This window comes from Gopherus flavomarginatus, chromosome 14 (genome assembly GCF_025201925.1).
Source record: "Gopherus flavomarginatus isolate rGopFla2 chromosome 14, rGopFla2.mat.asm, whole genome shotgun sequence".
Classification (NCBI taxonomy): domain Eukaryota; kingdom Metazoa; phylum Chordata; order Testudines; family Testudinidae; genus Gopherus; species Gopherus flavomarginatus.
This window is the reverse complement of record NC_066630.1, coordinates 3,848,632-3,873,670: the sequence shown is the minus strand read 5'-3', so window position 1 is coordinate 3,873,670 and position 25,039 is coordinate 3,848,632. Positions and strand designations below refer to the sequence as shown.

At 46.9% G+C, this 25,039-nt stretch overlaps 1 protein-coding gene across 1 annotated transcript in view; it reads left to right on the top strand.

Moving 5' to 3' along the window:
• The first annotated feature begins 5,490 nt into the window (after positions 1–5,490).
• SPG7 (SPG7 matrix AAA peptidase subunit, paraplegin) overlaps positions 5,491–25,039 on the top strand; it is a 60,507-nt gene continuing 40,958 nt past the window's right edge. The window contains 5 exon segments of the mRNA XM_050923358.1: positions 5,491–5,496; positions 14,702–14,756; positions 14,759–15,105; positions 19,543–19,645; positions 21,303–21,392. Coding sequence (XP_050779315.1) covers positions 5,491–5,496; positions 14,702–14,756; positions 14,759–15,105; positions 19,543–19,645; positions 21,303–21,392 — 601 coding nt within the window.

Sequence of the window (25,039 nt, the reverse complement as noted above, 5' to 3'; positions counted from 1 at the left end):
CACCTGTGGGCAGAGGCACTGGACAGAGTCCCCTCCCTGGCTGTGCCTCTGCCTAGGAGTCGGAAGGACATGATGCTGCTTTCCAGAACTGCCTGAGGTAAGTGCCACCTGGAGCCTGCACCCCTGCCCCAGCCCAGAGCCCCTTGCTGCACCCAGAATCTCTCATTTCTGGCCCCAGCCCAGAGCCTGCACCTCTGGCCCAGAGCCCATACCTCAGTCTGGAGCCCCCTCCCACACTCCAAACCTCTCATCTCCAGCCCCATCCTGCACCCCAAACCCTTCATCCCTGGCCCCACCCCAGAGCCCTCATCCCCACCTGAGTCCCAATCCTCTGCCCCAGCCCTGTGAAAATGAGCATGTAAGCGAGGAGGGGGGTCGGGAGTGGGGGCAGGACCTTAGAGAAGCAGTGGGGCAGGGGTGGGGGCGTGGGCAAGACAAGGTGGTTCAGTTTTCTGCTATTAGAAAGTTGGCAACCCTCGCTGTACCTCAGGAACCTCTTGCAGCAAATTTTCAGACAATCTGAATAAAAATGCATGAAGCTAATTAAGTATTTTAGGGAAAAGTGTGAGTGGCTGTGATGGGGTTTGGTCACAGAGACTCCGTTGGGACTGTTACTTGATGTGCTGAGACAACCTCTGAGCCTGTATTCTCTGACAGTTTGGGCCTTCAGAACCCTGCCTTGTTGAGCCAGACACGCTAGCTTGCTGCAGCACAGACCTGGGGTCTGAACCATGCCCCCAAAGCTGCAGACTTAACTGAAAACAGCTTAAGAAGTGCTCCAGTCTCCAGCTCCCAGTGGGATCCAAACCACAAATAAATCAGTTTTACTCAGTATAAAGCTTATACAGGGTAAACTCAAACTGTCCACCCCCTATAACACTGATAGAGAGATGTGCACAGCTGTTTGCCCCCCTTCCCCTGGTATTAATCACTTACTCTGGGTTAATAAAAAGTCACTTTTGTTTATTAATTAAGTATAAAAAGTAGGATTTAAGTGTTTTCAAGTAGTGAGACAGAACTTAAGTTACCAAGCAAAATAAAACAAAACATGCAAGTCTAAGCCTAATACATTTAAGAATCTGAATACAGGTAAATCTCACCCTCAGAGATGTTCCAATAAGCTTCTTTCACAGACTAGACTTCTTCTTAGACTGGGTCCAATCCTTTCCTGTGGTACAGGCCTTGTTCCAGCTCAGGTGGTAGCTAGGGGATTTTTCATGACTGCAGCTCCCTTTGTTGTTTCATCCCCTTTTATATTGTTGGCACAAGACAGGAATATTTTTTCTCTCTGCGACCCCATCCCTCCTTCTAAATGGAAAAGCACCAGGTTTAAGATGGATTCCAGTACCAGGTGACATGATCATGTGTCCTGTGAGACCCCCTCTTACTCTCCATTCTTTCCAGTCAGACTCACAGGAAGGCTCACAAGTAAACAGAGCCATTTACAACCAATTGTCTTGGTTAATGGGAGCCACCATTAATGGCCCACACTGCATAGTTAGAATAGCAGTTCAGAGTAATAGGTCGTATTTCTAGCTTCTGATACAAGAGTGATACATTCATATAAATAGGATGAACACACTCAGTAGATTATAAGCTTTGTAATGATACCTTACAAGAGACGTTTTGCATAAAGCATATTCCAGTTACATTATATTTACATTCATAAGCATATTTCCATAAATATATGGGATGCAACATCACAGTGGCCGCCAGCAAGAGTTGGTGGCTGTACTCTGAGGCCATAAAAATTTTGTCCTGAGAACTTCTGCTTTAGACAGAAAAGTCTTTGCAATCTTAACTGTAGCAGAGCTGGCTCTCTATTATAATATGAAATTAATTATCATCAACTGCTTTGCTGTAGCCAAATCCTCAGCACAGGATAATCCTGGGAACACAGGCAGCTCTGAGAGGTTTAAGTGACCCATTCATCTCAAGGTGATAGTCTCAGCTGAATGAGAACCCCCCAAGGAAATTAAACAATAGCTCTGAGATGTGTGAAATGGTCCATTCACCTCACTGGGTGTTCCTATCCCCAGTGCTTGAGCCTGTTATATGTATCAAGCATGCCTGTTCTCAACTCCTCCTCTAGAGAAGGTGCGTTTCCCAGAATACTGGCTCACATGGGGGCAGGGCGAGAGGCTCAGATCCCAACTCCCACCTGCAGAGAGTGAAGAGAGGTGCTAAGCCACCCCAATAGTGCAGGCCCCCAAGAGCCCAGATGCCACATGAAGGGGGTAGGGAAAAAAGCTCAGACACCCTCAAAGGGACAGGGGGCCCCAAATCCCAATTTGCACATAGGAGGGGAGAATGTAGGGTTGACAGGTGACCCTGACCTAACCTCATGTTACCCCTCTGTCTCTCCCCCTCCCAATACCTGACATCCCCACCCTCTCCCTTTCCCTCCCCCCATTCCTATTAATCCCCCTCCACACTCCATAGCCCCAAACTCCTCTCCCCACCAGTTCTCACTCCCTTCCCAGCATGCATAATTGTTTTTACCATTGTATCATATAATCTGCACTAGGTGTGAATCATGGTGACTATTAAATTTGCTAATAAAGAAAAGGCCCATGAAGATCAGAGGATCAGTAAAAGTATAACCTCAAAAGGGCCAAGAGAGTGAAAGTTGAGCATCTGGGAGCAGAAGAGGTTTTACTTTTAATTTATAACTCCTTATGTTAACAACTATTGAACTTCAATGCCTAATTCACATTAGCTGAACACAGAGTGGCTGCTCCTGGAAGAAACCTGGGGAAAGGTTTTTGGTTCAGAGGTGTTGGTTAAAAGAGTGCTTGTGGTGCTGTGAACAAGAGAAGCTGTTACGACACAATGTACCCGTGTCCATACCCTACACACTATTGCAAGAATTTTTGTACAAAGTGTGCCTTTGTGAGACATCATTTGAAAACTCATAATTTGCTCGTCAATACTGTCTCAATAAAATGTGTGGCAACAATGTATGTGAAGTTATGAGTCCATTATATCGTGATCTTAATACATGTTCCAAACTGAGGTTGACAAACAGGTCTGTCTCAGACAAAGAAATGTGTGCATGCCTTAATTTGCATTTAAGCAGCAAACAGTCATCAAGCAGGAAGGGAAACAAAAGAAGCTCCAACCAGTGAAGAAAATGCAGCAGGGAACATTCCTTCCTATGGCCTGTCCCGAATCTCACCTGGAAGTTTTCCAGGGAGGGGGGACCAACACTCTAAAAAGGAGGGACAAACACTCCAGGGCTGCCCTCCTCCCTTTCTCACTGCCCGTTAATTCACTGCGCCAGGAGGGGCACAGGAAAAGGCCACTGAACTGGAGAAGGGGTCTTGAGCTAAGAAGTTTGGTCAGTAAGACTGCTGAGAACATGGTGAAAAAACCTGCTTTGAATTTAACAGTTTGTTAGACACAAGTCGCATTTTATCTTTATTATTCTTGTAACTATTTCTGACTTTATGCATCATTACTCTTATTAACTTCAAATCTCTCTTTATAGTTAATAAATTTGTTTTATTGTTTTACCTATTGCAGTGCGTTTAAATTAGTGTTTGTGAAACTTCATTTGTGGTAATAAGATGTGTGCATATTATTTCTTTTAAAGTGATATAGATGGGGGAGGGATAGCTCACTGGTTTGAGCATTGGCCTGCTAAACCCAGGGCTGTGAGTTCTATCCTTAAGGGAGCCACTTAGGGATCTGAGGCAGTACTTGGGTCCTGCTAATGAAGGCAGGGGGCTGGACTCAATGACCTCTCAGGGTCCCTTCCACTTCTATAAGATAGGTATATCTCCATATATATTTTTTAGATGCTACATGAATTTGCATTGTCCAGGAGAGGGCTGGGCAATACAAGACATGTTTGTGAGGGGAAATCTAAGACTGGGAATGCTTTGGGGTCACCCTGACAGATAGCCAAGGCTGGTGAGAGCCAAGGTGTGGCTGGCTGGCTACAGCACACAAACATACATAGCTGGGATTGAGTTGTATGCTGGAGGCTGTGAGCAGCCTAGACTGGAGGCTACAGCACCAAAGCAGTGTAAATGGCACCCTAGGTTAGAGGGCAGGGATGACACAACTACTCATTAGTCCAGATTGTACCAGGGGTCTGTCTCAGCTTTTCCTGCTATTTGATTCCTTCTTTGTTCCAACACAGGACTTAACACATTCTTTGTAAATAAACATCTCATTATATCAAACTTCTACAACGAACTGGAGAACCCACAGGCCCCAAACTTTGACTAACTGCTAGGGTTGACAGGACAACAGCACCATCGCAGGGGATGCTAGTTGACAGGACAACAGCACCATCGCAGGGGATGCTAGTTGTCCTTTTTCTCATCAGGTTGAAAAGGGAGGCCAAGGAAACTGACCTTTCTCCCATGTCCCACTCATAAAGGTGTTGTCTCTGTATCTGGGATGAGGCACATGGGCCAGGGGAAGTTAGTACTGCTTCTTGTGGTGTTTCTGTTCAGTAGATAAATTGGGGGTTTCAGGCTCCAGTCCAGCATCTTTCACCAGTAGTAAATATACTTTTTTTTTTAATTGCAATATTATTCAGTGATGTCATAGCTGGAGCATATCCCAGTTTGGCCAAGCCTGGATCAGGTTATATCCATCTTCTCAGACTATTGGATACATTCCCAAAGGAGTCTTACCAATCCAAGGGCAGGGAATGAAGTCACCTTTTCCAAAGTGACATTTCATACACAGAGGGAGGAAAGTACTCGCAAATTTGTAATCTATGCAATACATCATCAGATCTATGAATTCTAGAGTTGTAATTTAAGACATTTTGGCTCCTGAATACATCTTAGCAGGCTAATAATATATCTTGGATATTCATCTGGGACATATTAGCCAAGGTTTCTTGCATCTCCCTCTAATTGTATCCTACTTTGTGCTAAGCACTGCAAAAGGGACTGTCCTGTTTCTTTGTACTAGCTTCTTAATAGTTCCTCTCCCAGCTGATGATTGATGGTATTTCTTTGAGAGAAAGTGAGTTTGACTTAGGCAGGGGAGCAGGAGTTCAAGCATCACAACTCAACTAAACGTTATGTTGGTAAATAAATAGTTCCTGAAACAGAGAAGATTGTTTCAAGCCTCTCTGGACACAGACTATTGCATCAGGGCTAAAATCTTTTGGTATGGGAGAAGCTGAGTTTGGCTCATTCTGTGGGTGTGTCTGTGCTTCGAGCTGGAGGTGCAATTCACACACTTGTGCCAGGACTGATTCAGCTGGCATGTTAAAACATAGCTCACCCCGCTGCCATGTTACACTATCTGTTACTCAAAATTGGGCGAGCTAGTAAGCTTAGGGAAGACTAATGACTCACCAGAGTTTGGCAGGAAGCAGCACATTAATTATATTGATAGCTAAGCTCAAAAGAAGGGGGGCGGGGTGCCACTCGCACACTCACGCTCCCAGATCAGGCACGGCACTGGAGATGTCAGGATCCTTCAAGGTAAGTGTCCCACAGCACAGTGACGGATGGTGCGATGAAGGTAAGTCTTCCCGAGGCACAATGGATTGCAACGCAGCGAACCACTGGCCAGGCGGTCCGGGCGAAGGGCCTTCACGGGAGGTACAAGCTTGTGAGTGCACTGCTGAGCACATGGCCCCTTCCCCTTTTAAGGACCTGTTCCTCATGGCCTGCGACTAGAGATGACTTGGCCGCATCTGGTGGGTCACACTCCACCTTGGATAGTGTCCATGCAGTGCCCATGCTTTGGGTGTGTGAGTGCTGCCCAATTAGAGTTCCAGACACCTTGTCTACCTGGAAGCTCTTCTGATTCCGGGGGGGGGGCGGGGGGGGAGCCACTTCACAGGTATTCAAAGAGGGAGTGGAGACAAAAGGGGAGGGGAGCGTAACAGACTTTTGAGCATACAGGTTATACAGAGCATACAGATCACTGCTGCTCCTACACCACTATCCATTCCAACTACAGACCTAGCTTTTCTCAGGGGTGCACGCTCAGGGCCGCTACCCCTCCTGCTTCTTGTGCTGCCACATCTACTTCGATTTTTAGCATACTAGCTCAATGAGCACTAGTGGGAATATCTTCTCAAGTTGAGAATCACCTCTAGTTCCAAATGTAGACATATCCTGTGTAATTAGCCAAAGTGACTGAATGGGGGCCAGGGAGAGCAGTTGTTTCTCAACCTAGGTGCCAAATCCCAGTGTAAACACAGCCTTAGCTAACCTGGTGCAAATTTTTGTGTAGACAAGTGTCACGGAGTGTGGGGGAGTCCGGCCCTGCACCCCTCTTCCTGGGACCCACAGTGACTCTCAGCCAGCCAGTAAAACAGAAGGTTTATTGGACAACAGGAACACAGGTTACAGCAGAGCTTGCAGGCACAGTCAGGACCCCTCCACCGAGTCCTTCTGGGCTTTCAGGGTGCTTGGATCCTAGCTAGGATACCCTGAATTCCGCCCACACAGCCCCAAGCCCAAACTCAAACTGCTTCCCTCCTGCCACTCCCTTCCTTTGTCCCCTTCCCGGGCAAAGGTGTTGACCTTTCCCCTCCCTTACCTAGCTCACGTTACAGGCTCTGGCATCGTCCATCTCCTAAAGTCCTCCCCTGCTCTCCCACTCCCCACACAGACAGTCCCTACTGCATCACATCTCTCCCCCCTTCGAGACTGAACTGAGCGGGGTCACTCTGCCCAGTGACCTGGGGAAGTTCAGGGTCCCCTCTCCGGGACAACGCATCCGCTGTCAGGTTGGCACTTCCCTTCACATGGACCACGTCCATGTCATAGTCCTGCAGGAGCAGGCTCCACCTCAGGAGCTTGGCGTTGGCTCCTTTCATCTGGTGCAGCCAGGTCAGGGGAGAGTGGTCGGTGTACACGGTGAAGTGTCGCCCAAAGAGATATGGCTCTAGCTTCTTAAGGGCCCACACCATGGCCAGGCATTCCTTCTCGATGGCCGCGTAGCTTTGTTCCCGGGGTAGCAGCTTCTTACTCAGGTACACGATAGGGTGTCTCTCCCCCTTTTCATCCTCCTGCACGACTGTCCACAAATTGGTCGGCCAGCTGGCCTGCATGCTGCGGGTTCTCCGGCTTCTGGTCCATCAACCACAGCCTCAGGTCGGACGGGCACTGCTCGTACAGGTGCTCCAGTATGAATAGGTCAAGCAGATCCTCTTTAGTTTGGGCCCCAGCTGTCCATTTGCGGGCATACCCCTGCGCCCGGTTGACCAGTTGTAGGTATGTGACCTCACGGGTTTTACGCTGGCTCCGGAACATCTCAGGAGTCAGCCCAAACTCGCGGAGCAGGGCCTGTTTGAACAGTTCGTAGTCCCCTGCCTCCGCCCCTTTCAGTCGGCTGTACACCTCCACGGCTGTGGAGTCCAGTAAGGGGGTGAGAACTGCAATCCTGTCTGCAGGGTCAACCCTGTGCAGCTCGCAGGCATTCTCAAAGGCCGTCAGGAAGGTATCTATGTCCTCCCCCTCCTTACGCCGGGGCAGCAAGTGCTTATCAAAGCTCTTTGTAGGCTTGGGTCCCCCCTCACTCACCGCAGCTGGAGCCTCACTGCTCCTCAGCCGGGCCAGGTCCAGCTCATGTTTACGCTGTTTCTCCTTCTCCTCCCACTCACTCTGGCGCTGGTTCTCCTCATGTTTACGCTGGTTCTCCTCATGTTCACGCTGGTTCTCCTCATGTTCACGCTGTTTCGCCTTCTCCTCCAGCTCTCGCCTCTTTAACTCGAGCTCCTCCCGTCTCAGCTCCCTTTCATATTCCAGCCGCATCCGCTCCACGGATGCCGAGCGTTGCCGGGAGGATCCCCTGCTGGGGGGTGGGCTTCGCCGGGCAGATCCCCTGCTGGCCGGGGGTGTCACGGTGCCCTCGGTATACACTGGGCTCCTCCCCGCCCTTCCTCTACGCCTAGGAAGGTGGGGTCTCGGGAAGCCCTCGTCCGCCGGCTGACCACTCCCAGCGGGGACAGACACTGGTGCCTGCGCTGCATCTGCTCGGCTGCTTCCCTCAGAGACAGGGCTCCGTTCATTCATGCGGTCTCCCTGCTCCAGCTGTGCAATCAGCTGGTCCTTGCTGAGCCTCCCTGGGTGCAGCCCCCTCTGCTTGCACAGCTCCACCAGGTCACACTTGCGCCGCTTGGCATACATCTTCCTGCTGACCACTCACAGGCCGGGGTGCTCGCCGCTCCCCACGGTTTCCAGGGGGACCCCTCGTGCACCAGCCCTTCTTGAGATCACCACCTCTCTGCCAGGGTCGAGCTGCAGACTCCTCCGCCCCTGGGACCGCTCGCTGCAATCCCCCGGGGGACCCTGTTACTGCAAAGTCCTTCTCACTGGGCACACACTCCCAGGGGTTAACCACCCCTTCGTTTTACTGCTCCCCAGTCACTTACTGCAGGAAGCGCCGTCCACGGGGTGCAGTATCTCCCGCCGCTGCCACCAGTTGTCACGGAGTGTGGGGGAGTCCGGCCCTGCACCCCTCTTCCTGGGACCCACAGTGACTCTCGGCCAGCCAGTACAACAGAAGGTTTATTGGACAACAGGAACACAGGTTACAGCAGAGCTTGCAGGCACAGTCAGGACCCCTCCACCGAGTCCTTCTGGGCTTTCAGGGTGCTTGGATCCTAGCTAGGATACCCTGAATTCCGCCCACACAGCCCCAAGCCCAAACTCAAACTGCTTCCCTCCTGCCACTCCCTTCCTTTGTCCCCTTCCCGGGCAAAGGTGTTGACCTTTCCCCTCCCTTACCTAGCTCAGGTTACAGGCTCTGGCATCGTCCATCTCCTAAAGTCCTCCCCTGCTCTCCCACTCCCCACACAGACAGTCCCTACTGCATCACAACAAGGCCTAATGAAACTGGCAGAACCCCCTAATGTACCTGAACTTAAACCTGCTAAATCCTTCATTGTATCCATTTAGCTGAAGTCAGTCACATCTCAAAACAAAATTTGCCCTAGTTTACTTAAAATCGATTTTAAAATCAGTTTAGTTAAACAGTGCATCTTCTGTGTGTACCCAGGGCCTAACTTGCCAACACATGATAAATTGATGTAAGCAAGGTTTTCAAATGGTTTTAAGTGAATCTGCATTAGGGGGGTGTACTGCTTTAACTCAATTGTGTTTTGTGTCATTTTATTTTAAAGCAGTTTAGTGAAATGATTGCACTTTTCCACTGTAGATAAGGCCTCATCCACCTTGCCTTCAATATCCCCTCTCCCTTCACTTTTCATTCCATTTAGCTGATTTCCCCCTTCCCCAAACTAGACCCACCTTCCTCACCCTCCATAAAATGGAACTAACATACCATTTGCCACCATTGCATAGCCTGCACTGCTTGTGTTCTTCCCCCTCCTCCAGCCTGTGTCTGTCTAGTCTAGTTAGATGGGAAGGTCTACTATTGTCTGTCCTGTACCTAGCGCAATGGGGTCCCAATCATGGGTGGTCCTTGGGCACCACTATAATAAACATGATGAATTAAAATATGTTGTTTTTAAATGGAGTTAGCTCACAGTTAGCACTTAGTAGAGATTCCATTTAACACCTTTTAAATTCATGTTAACTGGTCATGATGTACCCTGGGGGGGGGGGAGCCTCACACATTGGCTGACATTTAAAAAACATGAATTATTTTCTTAATCTAAACTCTGGCCTTGTCTAAACACCTCAGCTCTGTGTCAAACCTAGTCTCTGACAGCCTAAGGAGCAGGAACGTGCTGTTTCATGGCCCTGGGTTTCATTCTCACAACCTATCATATACCCACTGCAGCTCTGTCCACCCACTATGGATTAATTGAGTTTCATTAAGCTGTTTGACAGTTAGACCAGTGATACAAACAGACTTCCAGACATAAGGAGGATATTAATATGCTAAAAGACCTTGCTGAGTAGAAGGTTCACAGACACACATCTGAGGGGTAAAGTATCAGAGGGGTAGTTGTGTTAGTCTGGATCTCTAAAAGCAGCAAAGAGTCCTGTGGCACCTTATAGACCAGGGGTCAGCAACCTTTCAGAAGTGCTGTGCCAAGTCTTCATTTATTCACTCTAAGTTAAGGTTTCGCGTGCCAGTCATACATTTTAATGTTTTTAGAAGGTCTCTTTCTATAAGTCTATAATATGTAACTAAGCTATTGTTGTATGTAAAGTAAATAAGGTCTTTAAAATGTTTACGAACCTTCATTTAAAATTAAATTAAAATGCAGAGCCCCCAGACCGGTGGCCAGGACCCGGGCAGTGAGAGTGCCACTGAAAATCAGCTCGCGTGCCACCTTTGGCACACATGCCATAGGTTGCCTACCTCTGTTATAGACTAACAGATATACTGGAGCATGAGCTTTCGTGGGTGAATACCCACTTCGCTGGACATCTGCCCCAGCCCCTTCCTGCACGATACTCAGCATGGTTGGAACTGGAGAGTGGTGCTGTACTGAGGGTCTCCAAAGCTGAACTGCCAATAAGCATTTCTCAGAAGTATTTATGGAACTTAAGGGAAGGGAGTTTGGAAGCTTTTCTTTCCTGTAAATCTAATGGAGCAGGTGTCCGTTTTTATCAGCCGCTTTTGGTGTGGTGCCCGACTCCGAGGAGGAGAGGGAAGATCACTGCGGAGGGCATGTTCTGCGAGATCCTACAGGTCAGTGCTGCAGCAGCCTGTGACGAGCATAGAGAAAGACAAAGCACAGGCAAGAGGCTTAGGAATCCCAGGAGAACAAGGAGCAGGAAATGCACCAGGACATAATGGGGCTTCTCAGGCAGCAAACCCAAATGCTGCAGACTCTGGCTGACCTACAGGCCCAAAAATCCTTGACTCACCAGCTTCTGCATCCCTGCAGGATCATGGTTGGTGCTCCCTACACCCAGGGCAGTATTAAGGCAGGGGCTTTAGGGGCTGCAGCCCAGGGCCCTGGCTCAAGGGGATGGCTGCCTGTGATTTATTTTTGCAGGGCAACTCTGTGCCACTAAAAGGCGCTCAGGCTGCCTGCCCGCCCTGGCCCCACACCGCTCCTGGAAGCGGCTGGCTGCTGGCACATCTCTGCGGCTCCTGCTGGGAGCGGGGGCCTACGTGCACTTCCTCCGCCCCCAGAACCGTCCTCAGAGCTCCCATTAGCCAGGAACTGGACATTGGGAACTGCAAGGGCAGTGCTTGCAGGCAGTGCACGGAGACATGATGCCCTCTCCCCCAGGGGCCGCAGAGACGTGCCAGCAGCCAGCTACTTCCGGGAGTGGCGTGGGGACACAGCATGCAGGCAGCCTGTCTGAGCCCTCATGCACTGGGCCGGGAGCCACCTGTGGTAAGTGCCTCCTGGCCAAAGCCTGCACTCCACATCCCCTCCTGCATCCCAATCCCCTGCCCCAGCCCCTTCCTGCACCAAACACCCTCCCACACCCTGCACCCCCCCAGCACCCAAATTCCTTCCTACACCCCACACCCCCTCCTGCACCCCAATCTCCTGCCCCAGCCCCCTCCTGCACCAAACTCCCTCCCAGCAAAAAGACTTGTACACAGGGGCCCCAAAAAATCTAATAGCCCCGGGCCCAAAGGAGAGTTAATCCGGCCCTGCCTACACCCCCAGCATGCCATACAGCAGCATGGTATGTATCTTTTTCACCCCTACTACTCCATGCCACAGGATAACAAGGGAAACCACAATTTCACAGACTCTGACCTGTGAAAACCACATTGGTGTATGTGTAGCCACAGCAACCTGCACTGAACTACCTTTCTGTTTACACAAATGGACACAAATGTTTGCTTCCTTTTCAATTGGAGTTTTAAAAGTTTCAGCCCATTAAGTTATGTGCAACATTGTATGTATTTGTTTTCATTTTGATTTTGTGCACTGAATTTTTGCACTCAACAAAGTTGTATTTTTGGAGACTCAAAGTATCCTTATCAGAATGCAGAGAAACAGCCAAGATATGAAACAGTTCTCAAACGCGCACCAAGCACCACAGTAGCAAAGCAATACTACCAGGAAAACACCCAGGACCCAGCCATGTTTATACATGAGCAGCAAGCACCACACAATTCACAGCGGCATGCAGGCCCTAGGCCCAGCAGTATTTATAATCTGCAGCAGGCACCACAGAACAGATACCAGCAGTCAAGAACCAAAAGATACCTGGTTTAAATTATGCACGACAGACACTGTCTCAAGACAGCAAGAGAACACTACTGTGGCTGACTGAAGACTAACTTTTAAAGCCTCCCTCAAACACATAGCTGCAGGTTGGGCTCCTCTAATAGCCCTGGTGTTTGGACATTCAAATTTAGCAGAAGGGTGGTCAACCTCGCTCCTCCTCCCTGATGGTAGCTTTTCCCTCTTTGCCTCACATATATTATGCAGTGCACAACAGGCAGCTATAACCATTGGGATGTTTTTCTCCCTGAGCTCTAATTCAGTGAGTAAACAACCCCAGTGACCCTATAACCTACCAAAGCTCATTCAACAGTCATTCCACACCTACTGAGCCAGCAGTAGAATCTTTCCTTGGTGCCATCAAGGTGGGCAATGTACAGCTTCATGGATCAAGGGGTCAGCTGGGCCCCCAGCATCACTGTCAGCATTTCCACATAACCAATGTTAATCAACCACCCAGGAAAAAATGTCCCTGCTTGCAGCTTTCTGAACAATTCTGTGATCTTAAACATGCAAGCATCATGCACCTTCCCTGACCAGCCTTCACTGATATCAGTGAAGCATCCGCAGGGATCCAACAGCACTCGCGTAACTATCGAAAAGAAGGCCTTTCTGTCAGTGGATTCTGTAGCAAGGTGGCTGGCACCAAGATAGGGATGTGCATTCTGTCTCTTCCCCCACCACAGCTGGGAACCCAATTTTTGCAAATCCATCCACCATATCTTATATATTGCTGGGAGTCACAGTCCTGCACAGCAGTCAATGGCCTTACACACCTGGATGACAATGGCCCCCCACTGTGGATTTTCTAACTTCAGAGTGATTTCCCACTGACCAGTCGCAATCCAGCGCTGTAAGCTTCCAGACCATGATCACCACTCACTTCTCTACTGTCAATGAGCTCTCATTCTGTCCCTGCATTGGAGGGCTAGAGTGAGCATGACACAGATCCAGGAATGTGGCCTTTTGTATCCAAAAGTTCTGCAGCCACTGCTCATTGTCCCAAATCTGTATTATGTGCGATCGCACCAGTCAGTGCTCATTTCTTAGGCCAAGAAGAAATGCTCCACAGTCTGCAGCTGCTCCATGAATGTCACAAGCAATTGGATTTATTTTTTGCTATGTCCATCAGCAATCTCTCCTCAAAGATATCCTATTCTTCCTCATTGTGATCCCAGCTGTTGCAGTGCTCTCTGAAGGTCTGCAGGGGGGCTGGAACAATTTGTGTAGTGAGGGTGCTGAGAGCCATTGAACCAAACTTTAAACCCTTATAAAATGGAAACCACTTCAAGACACTCCCCTATGAAGGTCTGCAAATACAGAAGAATTGTGTGTCCTGTATTTACAATGGTCATAAGAATAGTGCCAAACTATGCAGGTTCCGTGCTTTGGTTAGGAATGGCAGAGACAGAAAAGCACTGCACAGGATTGTGTGATTAAAAAAAAACAACCTAAAATTATGGGCAATGGATGGTGTTATGGGATGGAGAAAGTTGCATGCTGGGAACTTAACCCCTAGCTCTCAGCAACCCCTGGGTGAATCATTAGTATCCCACAAAACACTGCAAAAAAGTCTCAGTAGGTATTGCCTCAAACAACACGGCATGGCACACAGGTATACTTACCCATGGTGCATCACCAACGCAAGCAGCCACAAATGTATGCACCCAAGTAATATACCAACTTCAGAAGCTGAATCCTACCATAACTTGTGCTGACCAAAGGTTGTAGTGTAGACATGGCCTCTGACTTGGAAAAGAGGCAATTCATTTCAGTGGAGCAGAGAAAGTGAAGAGACAGAGAAGGGGGTAAGAGAAGTCCACCCCATGAGAAGGTACAGCCTACACAAAGTGCTCAGCATCAAAGAGGAGGAGACAGAATATGGGGTTGAGTGAAGACTGCTTTTAGGCTAAAGGAAAACAATAAATTTAATCTGGAAGAGAAGCACCCAGAAGGGAGAAAACAACAGATTGAGTCTGACTGATTGACAAGGAAGGAAAAATCACCACCAACTGACTACCTATGCTGGCAAAAGAGCCCTAGTGTAGATGCATTTAGACAGCAATAAAGCCTTTTTGCCAGCAGACCGTATTCCTTTCTGGGAACTGGTTTAAGCGCTAATGGCAAAAGCACTCCCTTGCCATATAACCTGCAGGGTCCCCGGAGGTTTGCTGGTGCAGCTCTACCAGGAGATCTAGGCTGGTACAGAAGCCGGGAGTGGCTGGTAAGGGCTGGATCACTCTGTGATTACCTGCTCTGTTCATTTCTTCTGAGGCACCCGGCTTCGGCCACGGTCACCAGACAAGAAACTGGGCTAGGCGGACCTTTGATCTGACCCAGTCTGGCCGTTCTTATGTTCAAAGCCAATCCATGAAAATCCGTTGGGGGGGGGGGGGAGGGAGACACTTGGAAAGAACCTGGCCGCAGGGGTCACGAGGCCTGACTCGCCTGGCGCTGCTGGGGCGGGGCCCGGCCCGGGAGTGGAGGGTCAGGAGGCCTGAACCGCCCGGCGCTCCGCAGACCCGGCGGGATTGGGGGGATCAGGAGGCCTGAACCGCCCGGCGCTGGGCGGGGCCCCGCGGGAGGGGGGTCACGAAGCCTGAACCGCCCGGCGCTGCGGCAGCTCACGGACGGGCAGACGGTGGAGGAGTGGGGTCCATGGCCCTGGGGAGGCGGCCATCTTGAAGTCTGGCAGCTGCCGCCGACTCGGCCAGCTTTCAAGATGGCTGACTCCGCCTTCTGCTGGCACTTCCGGTTTCTCTCAGGGCCCAGCTGCCGTTAGTCCCGCTGCGCGTCTCGGCGAGGCCCTGCCTTGCTGCCTGGTCCGCAGCGGCCTCGCGTCTCGGTGCCCGCTGGGCGGGGGTCTCCGAGCCGGGCGGTCGCCGCGGGACATGGCGCTGTTGCAGCTGCTGCTCAGGGGCCCGCGCTGGCGGCGGCTCGGCCTGGCGGGGCCCGCTCGGGGCTGGGGCTGGGGCCGGCCTCGGGGCGGCGGAGTGCTCCCGGTGAGTGGCCGCGGCGGGCTGAGCGGGGGGCGGCCGGGGCTGTGTGGCCTCGGGATCGCCCGACGCTGGAGCTCTGGGATCTGGGCCTGGCCCCGGGACCCCTCCCCGTGCCCTGCACAGGGGGGAGGCCGGAGGGCGACTGATGCGCCCCGGGCCATTGTTATTCCGGGGGGAGATGAGGCTTCCTGTGCAGTGCAGGTGGGAGTCCCTCCTTTCCGCTCCCCGTGGAGGCGCCTTGAGGCAGAAGCTCTCTGGCACAGCGTGTATGTGCAGCGCCGGGCACAGCGGGCGCCGCTTCCGTCAGAGCATCTCCCCGCCCCCGGGTTCCGAGTAATGACTAAGCAGGCTGCCCTGGGCCTGGTGGAATGGGAGAAATCCCCAGTGCTCCTGCCGTCTGTGCACACTTGCCAGGAATCGCCTGCCTGCAGTTTAATGATGGAGAAGCCTTGCTAGTGTTAGAGCGATCCTGTCTGGTATTCCCTATAGCTAGGGCCCTGCCAAATTCACGGCCATGAAAAACGAGACCGTGAAATCGGATCTTTTGTGTGCTTTTACAGATTTCATGGAGGAGGCCAGTATTTATCAAATTAGGAGTCCTGACCCAAAAGGGAGTTGTGTGGGGTTGCAAGTTTATTTTAGGGGGAGGTCATGGCATTGCCACCCTTCTGCACTGCCTTCAGAGCTGGGCAGCTGGAGAGAGGCAGCTGTTGGCCTGGTGCCCAGCACTGAAGGTGCTACCCCACCAGCAGCAGCTCAGAAGTAAGGTTGGCAATCGCATGCTATTCCATCCTTCTGCGCTGCTGCTGGTGGCAGCTCTGCCTTTAGAGCTGGGCTTCCCGCCAGCAGCCGCCACTCTCCAGCTGCCCAGCTCTGAAGGCAGTGCTGCCACTAGCAGCAGCACAAAAGTAAGGGTAGCAGTACCACAACCCCTTACAATAACCTTGTGACCCACCCACAACTCCTTTTTGGGTCAGGAACCCAACAATTACAACACTGAAATTTATAATATTTAAACTCTTATTGACCAAAATGGACCCTGAATTTCATAGCTTGGTCTCCATTGTTAGTACCATTCTCTCTTAGAAACTTGAAACTTTTTTTTTTTTTTTTTTTTTTTTTTTAAGTCTAAGCCATTTCTGTTTGGCAAACATTGATTCCTTTCCTTATTTATGTTTTTCTTGGAAGATACCCCAGCAAAGCTGTGCTACCCGTTATTTGTGCACCTGCCTTGTAGATAGGATTTCATGGACTCATAGGACTGGAAGGAACCTCGAGAGGTCATCTAGTCCAGTCCCCTGCACTCATAGCAGGACTAAGTATTATCTAGACTATTTCTGACACTTGTTTTTCTAACCTGCTCTTAAAAATATCCAATGATGGAGATTCCACAACCTCCCTAGGCAATTTAGTAGAGTGCTTAACCACCCTGCAATTTAGGAAGTTTTTCCTAATGTCCAACCTAAACCTCCCTTGCTGCAATATAAGCCCACTGCTTCTTGTCCTAGCATCAGAGGTTAGGAAGAACAATTCTTTCCCCTCCTCCTAGTAACAACCTTTTAGATTCTTGAAAACTGTTATGTCCCTTCTCAGTCTTCTCTTTTCCAGATTAAACAACCCCAATGTTTTCAATCTTCCCTTGTAGGTCATTTTTTCTAGACCTTTAATAATTTTTGTTGCTCTTCTCTGGAATTTCTCCCATTTGTCCACATCTTTCCTGCAGTGTGGGGCCTAGAACTGGACATAGTGCTCCAATTGAGGCCTAATTAGTGTGGAGTAGAGCGAAAGAATTACTTCTCATGTCTTGCTTACAACACTCCTGCTAATACATCCCAGAATGATGTTTGCTTTTTTTTGCAACAGTGTTACACTGTTGACTCATATTGAGCTTATGATCCACTGTGGCACCCATATCCCTTTCCACAGTGCTCCTTCCTAGGCAGTGATTTCCCATTTTGTATGTGTGCAACTGATTGTTCCTTCCTAAATGGCATACTTTGCATTTGTCTTTATTGAATTTCATCCTGTTTACTTCAGACCATTTTTCCAGTTTGTCCAGATCATTTTGAATTTTAATCCTATCCTCCAAAGCACTTGCAGCCCCTCCCAGTTTGATATCGTCCTTTATAAGTGTACTCTCTATGCCATTATTAAATAATTGATGAAGATATTGAATAGAATCGGACCCAGAACTGATCCCTGCAGAACCCCACTTGTTATGCCCTTCCAGTGTGATTGTGAATCACTGATAACTACTCTCTGGGAACAATTTTCCAACCAGTTTTGCACCCCTCTGATAGTAGCTCCATCTAGGTTGCATTTCCCTAATATTTGCTGTTTAAGTTGTCTGTGCTGCAGGAGAGGATCAAACATCATGAAGTCCTGCAAACTGCATATTATGTATATACTTTGGGCTGTAGGCAAAATGTTGTTTAATGTTTTAGTTACCCCTTTTTTAGTGGGTGTTATAGGATCAGAATCCTAGTCAGTGGAATAGCACATCGGCTTACAATAAAGATGCTAACCAAAATCTTAAGAATAGGTTAGCTTTATGTTTGTCTTCACAGGAGCAATTATGTAAATGAAGGTGGCCCATGAGTTCCAAATGCATCCTCTGAAGGGATGTAACCTCAATGGATGTGGCTTGTTTTCTTTAAATTGTTTTCTCATCTCTTAACTTTTTAACATCTTTAGGGCTATTGTTTCAACAGTTTTTGTCCTTATTTAATTGGATCTGTTTCCAAAGGGGTATAGTTTAAATTGGTGAAATTGGCCCCAAGTGTGGGCACCTTTATATCCTTATAGGAGTATTTGTATGAATGTAAAAAGAACAGGAATACTTGTGGCACCTTAGAGACTAACAAATTTATTTCAGCATGAGCTTTCGTGAGCTACAGCTCACTTCTTCGGATGCACAGAATGGAACACACAGACAGGAGATATTTATACATACAGAGAACATGAAAAGATGGAAGTATGCATACCTTTTCATGTTCTCTATGTATAAATATCTCCTGTCTGTGTGTTCCATTCTGTGCATCCAAAGAAGTGAGCTGTAGCTCACGAAAGCTCATGCTGAAATAAATTTGTTAGTCTAAGGTGCCACAAGTACTCCTGTTGTTTTTGCGGGTACAGACTTACACGGCTGCTACTCAAGTGCATCAATGTAGTTTATTTTGCAAAAACTACATCCACCTATGGGGGCTACATTCATGTAAGCTATATCTGCTTCTGAACAGATACTTTTTGAACTGATTTAACTATATAAACTAGCCCTTTAAAGAAAAATAAAAAAATCAAGTTTGTTAAAATAAGGCGTAAACTCACACAAACAAGGAAATTCTGACTTAAATGTTCTCTAACTAATTTGCTCTTCTCCGCTGAAATTCTGCAATGTTTTCATCATAAGCTTCTGCTACTTTCCTACCGATGAGGCTTCACCCCCTGCAATACCCTGACCCAGTGAATAAGTGAAAAACGGAGGCTATTTCTACAGTAGGAGTGCTTTACTGATATAGGAATACTGGCATACACACTTCTAGTATGGGCACAGCTATACAGCAAAGCTATGCTTTGTACTGGGATAGTAAATCCACCTCCCACAAGAGAGACAAGCTATCCCAGTAAAAACACAGTTTTGTTGGTATAACAGTGTCTGCACAGGGGCTTCAGCCAGCACAGATCTATCAATTAGGGATCACACTTCACACGTCTGACCAACATAGCTGGGCCGGCAGAAGCTTCTAGTGTAAACTTGGTCAGAGTAGCAGGTATATTGTAGGAATCTTTGCTTCTGTCAGTTTAAATTAGTCATTTAACATTATTTAACAGTTTTGTATCTTCATTGCAGTGAGAGTACTGTATGTCACGGTAGGCCATGTCAACCTATGACTAATGTGACTGTGAAATTTGATCTACAATTCAAGCCAATTCTTGCATCCATGGAACATCACGCTTAGGGTTAATCAAGACTAGAGGCAGTACTCATTAGCTGGTGTGAGGTGTATAGTCTCGTTACTGTGGAATCTGTTAGGTTACGACTTTGCCCTCCTCTAGCCGTTCTCATCTGAGAAAATCAAAGCACTCCACCAATGTTAATGAATGTAGCTTCTCCATATCTCTGACATGTTAGCCCCAGTGTACACTTGATGGATAAACCTAGGCGCAGGAAGAAGAGTTTGACTTCCAGATATTTTAGGCACATGCTCTGTGTGCACATTTGCTCTCCTAAAACCAGGCTATAAATGACTTGCTCATAATCACATAGCAAGTCTGCAGCAGAGCCAGGAATGATACACGGGTGTTCAGACTCCTCATCCTGTGACCAAATCACAAAAATATCCTTCCTTCCTACTGAGGAAGTCTATTTGATTGTCCACTGATTATATGCTGCACTGTGCAGTTTTTCCTGTTACAGTCGTCGTCTTTTTTTCTCTTCAGACCCTTCTGTCCCGAACACTTTCCCCCACATTTCAAGGGCTCAGTGGACTCTTAGTGAAGCAACATGTAATTCGGGATCCAGTAAGACTCTGGAAACTCTTAGGTGAGCTCTCTACTAAAGTATTTCTGAGGGGTATGTCTGCTTTGGCAAGGACACTGTCTTTGAAATGACATTAATTTGGAGTCTACTAAGAAATGTAATTACTTGTAGTTTTTTTTGTCTAGTGGTAAGCTGTGGCATCTTCACAGTCAGGCTCAGTGTGATGAGCTACCTGTCTGAGCTTTGAAACCAAGCCTCATTCATTTAACTTGAAAATGTTTTGGTTTTGAGTTTACAGTTAAGAGCTTGCATTTTTTTTTAATGGATTTGCTTCTGTGCCATTGGTGAATGTTAATAGGAAATCTTGATGCAGCTTTGACAATAGATATTGTAGAGAGGTGGTGGGCCAATCCTATCCCTAGGAATTGGGGTGGGACCAGGATCTGCCATCCTTGGAGCATGAGGAGGGGGGTGTGTGTGCTGTCAGGTCTGTCTCACCCACCCCACCCCCCAAGTCTCCCTGTTGGGCCAAGGCCCCCTCATGCACATGCTCCCAAGTGGCAGATCCTGGTCTCAGTGTCTCGCCAGCTGGCACTGTAGTGTCTTCTTGGGATAACGGGGGGCTCCTAATCACCATGTGTTGTCATTGCCACCCCCCTTCCTGCTGGCTGTCTGGAAAGGAAGCAGCAGCAGTAGCCTGGGCTGGAGCTGTGTGTGGAGCAAGCCAGGCCCCAGGCCCTGCCCTGCGCCAGGCTGACCAGCTGGTGCCGTATGTTGAGATATCACTCCCTGGCCTGAGCTTAGCCCAATACAATGATTTTTCCAGCAGCAGGGAGGTGTAAGTGGGGATGCTCGCTTCTGCCTCCCTGCTGTTAGAAAAATCATGTTATTGGGCTAATTTCATTATTTCTGTACAATCTGTGAAATCATGACTTACACAGGGCCGTTGTTATGGAGCTGGAGAGCATGAGCTGCAATGTATTAAACCTCTGTTTGTCTTGTGGTTAAAAACACATGGATACCTCTCTTTAAAGTGCTACATCACTACAGTCTGCACAAATGCAGGTGAACTCTCCAGTAAGGGGTAACTTCTGTCAAGTACTGTAATTTCTAGACTTGCCTGCCTTTCCATGGAGAGTGCAAGCAATAGCTTCAAGTCATTTATTTTCATTTCTGAGCTCTTTGCTGCTCCCTGGCACAAAAAAGGCAGCTCCCCTCAGAGTGTTTACAACTAGTGATAGCAGTGGGTTTTTTAATTATATGTATATATTGACAGATTCGTGTTTTTCCCATTAGTATACGTTCACACCCAGTAGTTTCCAGTCGGACAAGGATACTGAAACAAGTACATGAATATACTCCAAATTTTCTGTTACTCTATAGGAAAGTTTAATAACTAGGAACTGATGGAGAATTCTCTCGAAAAGACTGCCATCTTAGAATAATTTCTAGACAAAGCTGTATTTTGACTAAATTGTAGAAAAAATAAACATTTAATTTAGAAATAAAGTTAAAAGTTTCCTCATTCTTGATCAGATTCCGCCCTGTGATGTGTGCACCCAATTTCCATTGAAGTTAATGGGAGTTACATGTGTGTAGGGGAGGGCAGAATTTAACATGTGGCATAGTCAAAGCTTGTACTGTATGTCTCTAATTTCTCTTCCTGGGTCCCAGAACTAAGTGCTTCAGTTACTATCCTTTTCCATTTATTTGTCTATAGGTAGCACTTACTATTTTAGTACCTCGAGGTCTCGGTGGAATAGCAGTAAGAATGAAGGCTCCAAAGGGAAGTCTCCAGAGGAGGATGAGGGTATGTATGAAATTTTGATACAGAGGATACTTAATGAAATGAAGGTTCCAAATTGGAGTGTCATTCTTTGTGAGTGTGAGCCGGAGAACATGCAAGATCCATGTTAATGCTAAATAGTGCTAGGTATTACTCTGCGTACTGGAGCCATATCTGTAAAGTATTCTCAGTCATAGGCTTGTAAATCATAAACTGCTTAGTCTAATTTATACATGTCTGAGCTTTGTTCAAAGGTTTTTATTTCTCTTTTGTATATCAGTTTGTTTTTGTAATGTATATCTAGGTTTGGCAGACTTTTTAAATAATTTTGACAGGCATTGATTATTTTTAAGCTTTTTAAAAAATTTTTATGTATTATCAATTTAAATTTTCAGAGTTGCAGGAAATTATAGTGGTGTGATTCAGAAAATTATTTAACAGTAGATGTTGAGATTCAATATATTAAAGCTTCATAATTGTTAAAACATAAATTGTCCATATCACATGTCAAAATATGCAAAGTAAATTTCCTTAAATCAAACTCTAATTAAAGTTCTCAAGCAGAATTTTTCTTTCTTCACCTATAGGCAAAGTTTGATTATCGTCTGTGGAAATATTTGAGTCCTTACCTTTCTTACTAATGTCACCTAACAAAAATGAAATCTAAGGAAATATTAAAATCTAAATTTCACTATTTAAGCTGTGTACTTCTTGTCTTTTCATCTTGTACATTGGAAATAAATTTGTCAGGTTCACTTTTATGTAAGGCCTTGTCTAAACACAAGTTGTACCAATTTTACTAAATCTGTTCTGAAACCTCTGTAGCTGATTTGGTGCATTTAGTTAAGCTGAGCAAATACCAGGCAGTCTTCAACTGATTGAAGTGTGTCCCCACAAGGGCATTGCATTGATGGAACTACGCGGGGTTTTTAAAGTATCGTAACTAAATTGGTACAACCATTGTATGTAGACAAGGCCTTAGCAATTTCTAATAGGTTTAATTTTCTGATATTCCTAGGATACTGCAGTGTTTTGGGTTGCAAACACCTCAGGAGGATGTTATTCTTTCAAAATGGTTTCAATTTAAATTTTAAAAAAATCACTAATATCTTCTACGGATTTTCTAGTTTCTAATAGCTTGTTTTCACAGCATCTATAACTTGAGTTTAAACTGACCTAACAGTGCCCCTTGGTGTTGTCAGCAGCTCTCCTATAGGTGGATAGGCAACAGCAGTATTCCCCCCTTTTTTTTTTTTTTACAAGTGTAATTTGACTCGGTTTTGAAAAGTGAGCAAATTGCCCTCCCCCGCCCCCCCCCCCCCACTCCCCCCTAGTATAAGGGACTGGAAAAGTTCCCAGTCTGCCATGAGGCTTGCAGTTCGATGTGTGTGGTATGAATTTCCAGCTGGAAACTCCCCTAGCTGGTGGCATGTACTGTATCCTGGCTTAAGGATTTATTTTAAAGATGTCAGAAATGTCCCATGTGAAAAGCCTCATGCTCTTCCATGGGTATGGTGGTATCTGCTAAAATGTAACAGAGGTGTATAAGGTGAGAACCAGCGTCTGAGAGTTTTTTCTGCATCTCAGTTGATGCCAAGACTGCGAATAAAGGCCGATCTAGGCTTGCACCTTCTGTGGTGCTATCATTTGTTTTCTGGAACCTTGGGTGAAGGCTAAATCTCCAGACACATAGGGCTCCAGTTTATCTTTACACAATATAATTGCAGTCTGTGACAGTAGCATTATAGTTCTGTTTTATAATGATTAATTTTTAATACATTTTCACTTAAATACAGCAATTGAGACAATACAAAAGACAGGGCCTGTTGTGTTTTGTTTTGTTTTGTGGTTTCAAACGTGCCGGTGGGACCCATCAGGCTGCATCTGGCCAACAAAATGCCATGCACACTTTCAGCCCCATTCATGGTGGTAATGTGCAGCCTTTGTAGGTCAGGAGTGAGGGTCTTGTCAGTTCAGTCAGACAAACTTAGGCCACTGCAGAAACCGTGTGCAAGGAACAGAGATAGAATGTACAGTGGGATGCTAGTACAAATACCACATTGAATGTTCTTTTTCAAAGCCTGGGATTTCTGTTGCCTGGAAGACCACACAGAATGATTGTGACCAGAGATCCTACAAGAAGTATTGTGGCTATTAAAATTTGTAAACAGTAACCTGCTGTGTTCAGTGGCCCTTCTCCTGTGATTAATGGATAATTTGACTTTGGGAGGTGGAGTTCTCCTCCGTGTCTCTAGCAGAAAGACTGTCTCTGCAGTAATTATTAAAAAGAACTCTTTGGACTGTCACTGCAGCCCTTGCAAGCTTTTAATCACAGAGTTCAGGTTTGGGGTTAATGGCAAATCATTTCTTCATGAAGGCTTTCTGAGACTAAAGAGCTGGAAGTGTTCCCACAGTGGTTGTTTGCAAGTGTCTCTTCCAGCTACCATTACTTATTGATTTAATAGTTATTGTGGGCAGTTTACATTGTAATATGAATGCAGCATGGTGAAAGTGATTGCATTTTCTGACAAACCGAAGTGGCAGGATGATAGAGGTACAGAAATCAGGAAGTTTTGAATTGAATATCTGTGTCTGCTGTCCCTGAATATGGACTGGTAGAAGACCTCTCATAGCAATAGATGTCTTTCCTCCAGTTTTCTAAGGCATTGTCATCTGAAAGTGGTCAGCTGCAGTTTTGAGGCTAAAGGTGCTTCCAATTTGCATTAATCCAGAAATGTCCATCATGGCAAGATATCTGATGGCCAGTTCTGATTTCAACATGATCTTTTTTTCAGTGACATTCTCAAGATTATGGCTGCTTCTCAGATGAGAAGAGAGAAAGATGGGGAAACCCCTGTACTCTGATCAAGGAAAATATTGCATGCATCTCTCTTGATTTCGTCTGAAACTTAGATGGGAAGAAGTGCTGTAACAGCATTTCCCTGGGCTGTTTCTTTTCCATCTGAGATCTCATTGAAAATCATCCTCGTTACACTTAGACTCTTTTTGTACTGGGGTTCACCTCTCTGAGTTGCCTCAGTTGTCTGTAGAAAGGAAAGTTGTTGTCTATTTATATAGTTCTAATTTAATGAAATGAGATATTGCCTAGCTTTAAGGTTTCTATCATCCTTGGCTAACACTGTTCTCCTTTTAATAAGACGTTGCTGGATGTTAGATTATAGCTTTGTGATGAATTTACTCATTCTAGGGTAGCTGGATCTAGCTGATAACATGGGTGGGAAGATGGCATGAAAGAACAAAAGGGGATGAGCTGCACACAGATCCTGAGCTGTCACTGTGTTCTGAAACTGTGACTTTATCTGAAAAGCTGTATTGTTTCTATTTAGTCACAGGCCTTTCCTGCTGGAAACACAGAACAGAGCTAGGGAGAAGTGAAAAATGATGTTGCATATCTGAAGGACAGAGGACTTCCTGGGGTTTGATGACTGGGTCATATCATTTTTTTTTTCCCCCTTGGTTTTGTTTTGTTGTGTAGGGTCTCATTGTTGGCTAGTGATAAATGCCAGTGTAGATGTCTTTGTTACGAATTTGCAAATAAACCTAATCTGGGCTGCAGCAGGCAGACACACTAAAAATCCAGTGGTGAAGAGTTAATTTGTTTCTATGTGTAGAATGCTGTTTACGTATGTCATGGTGCCAGTGGTGGTAAA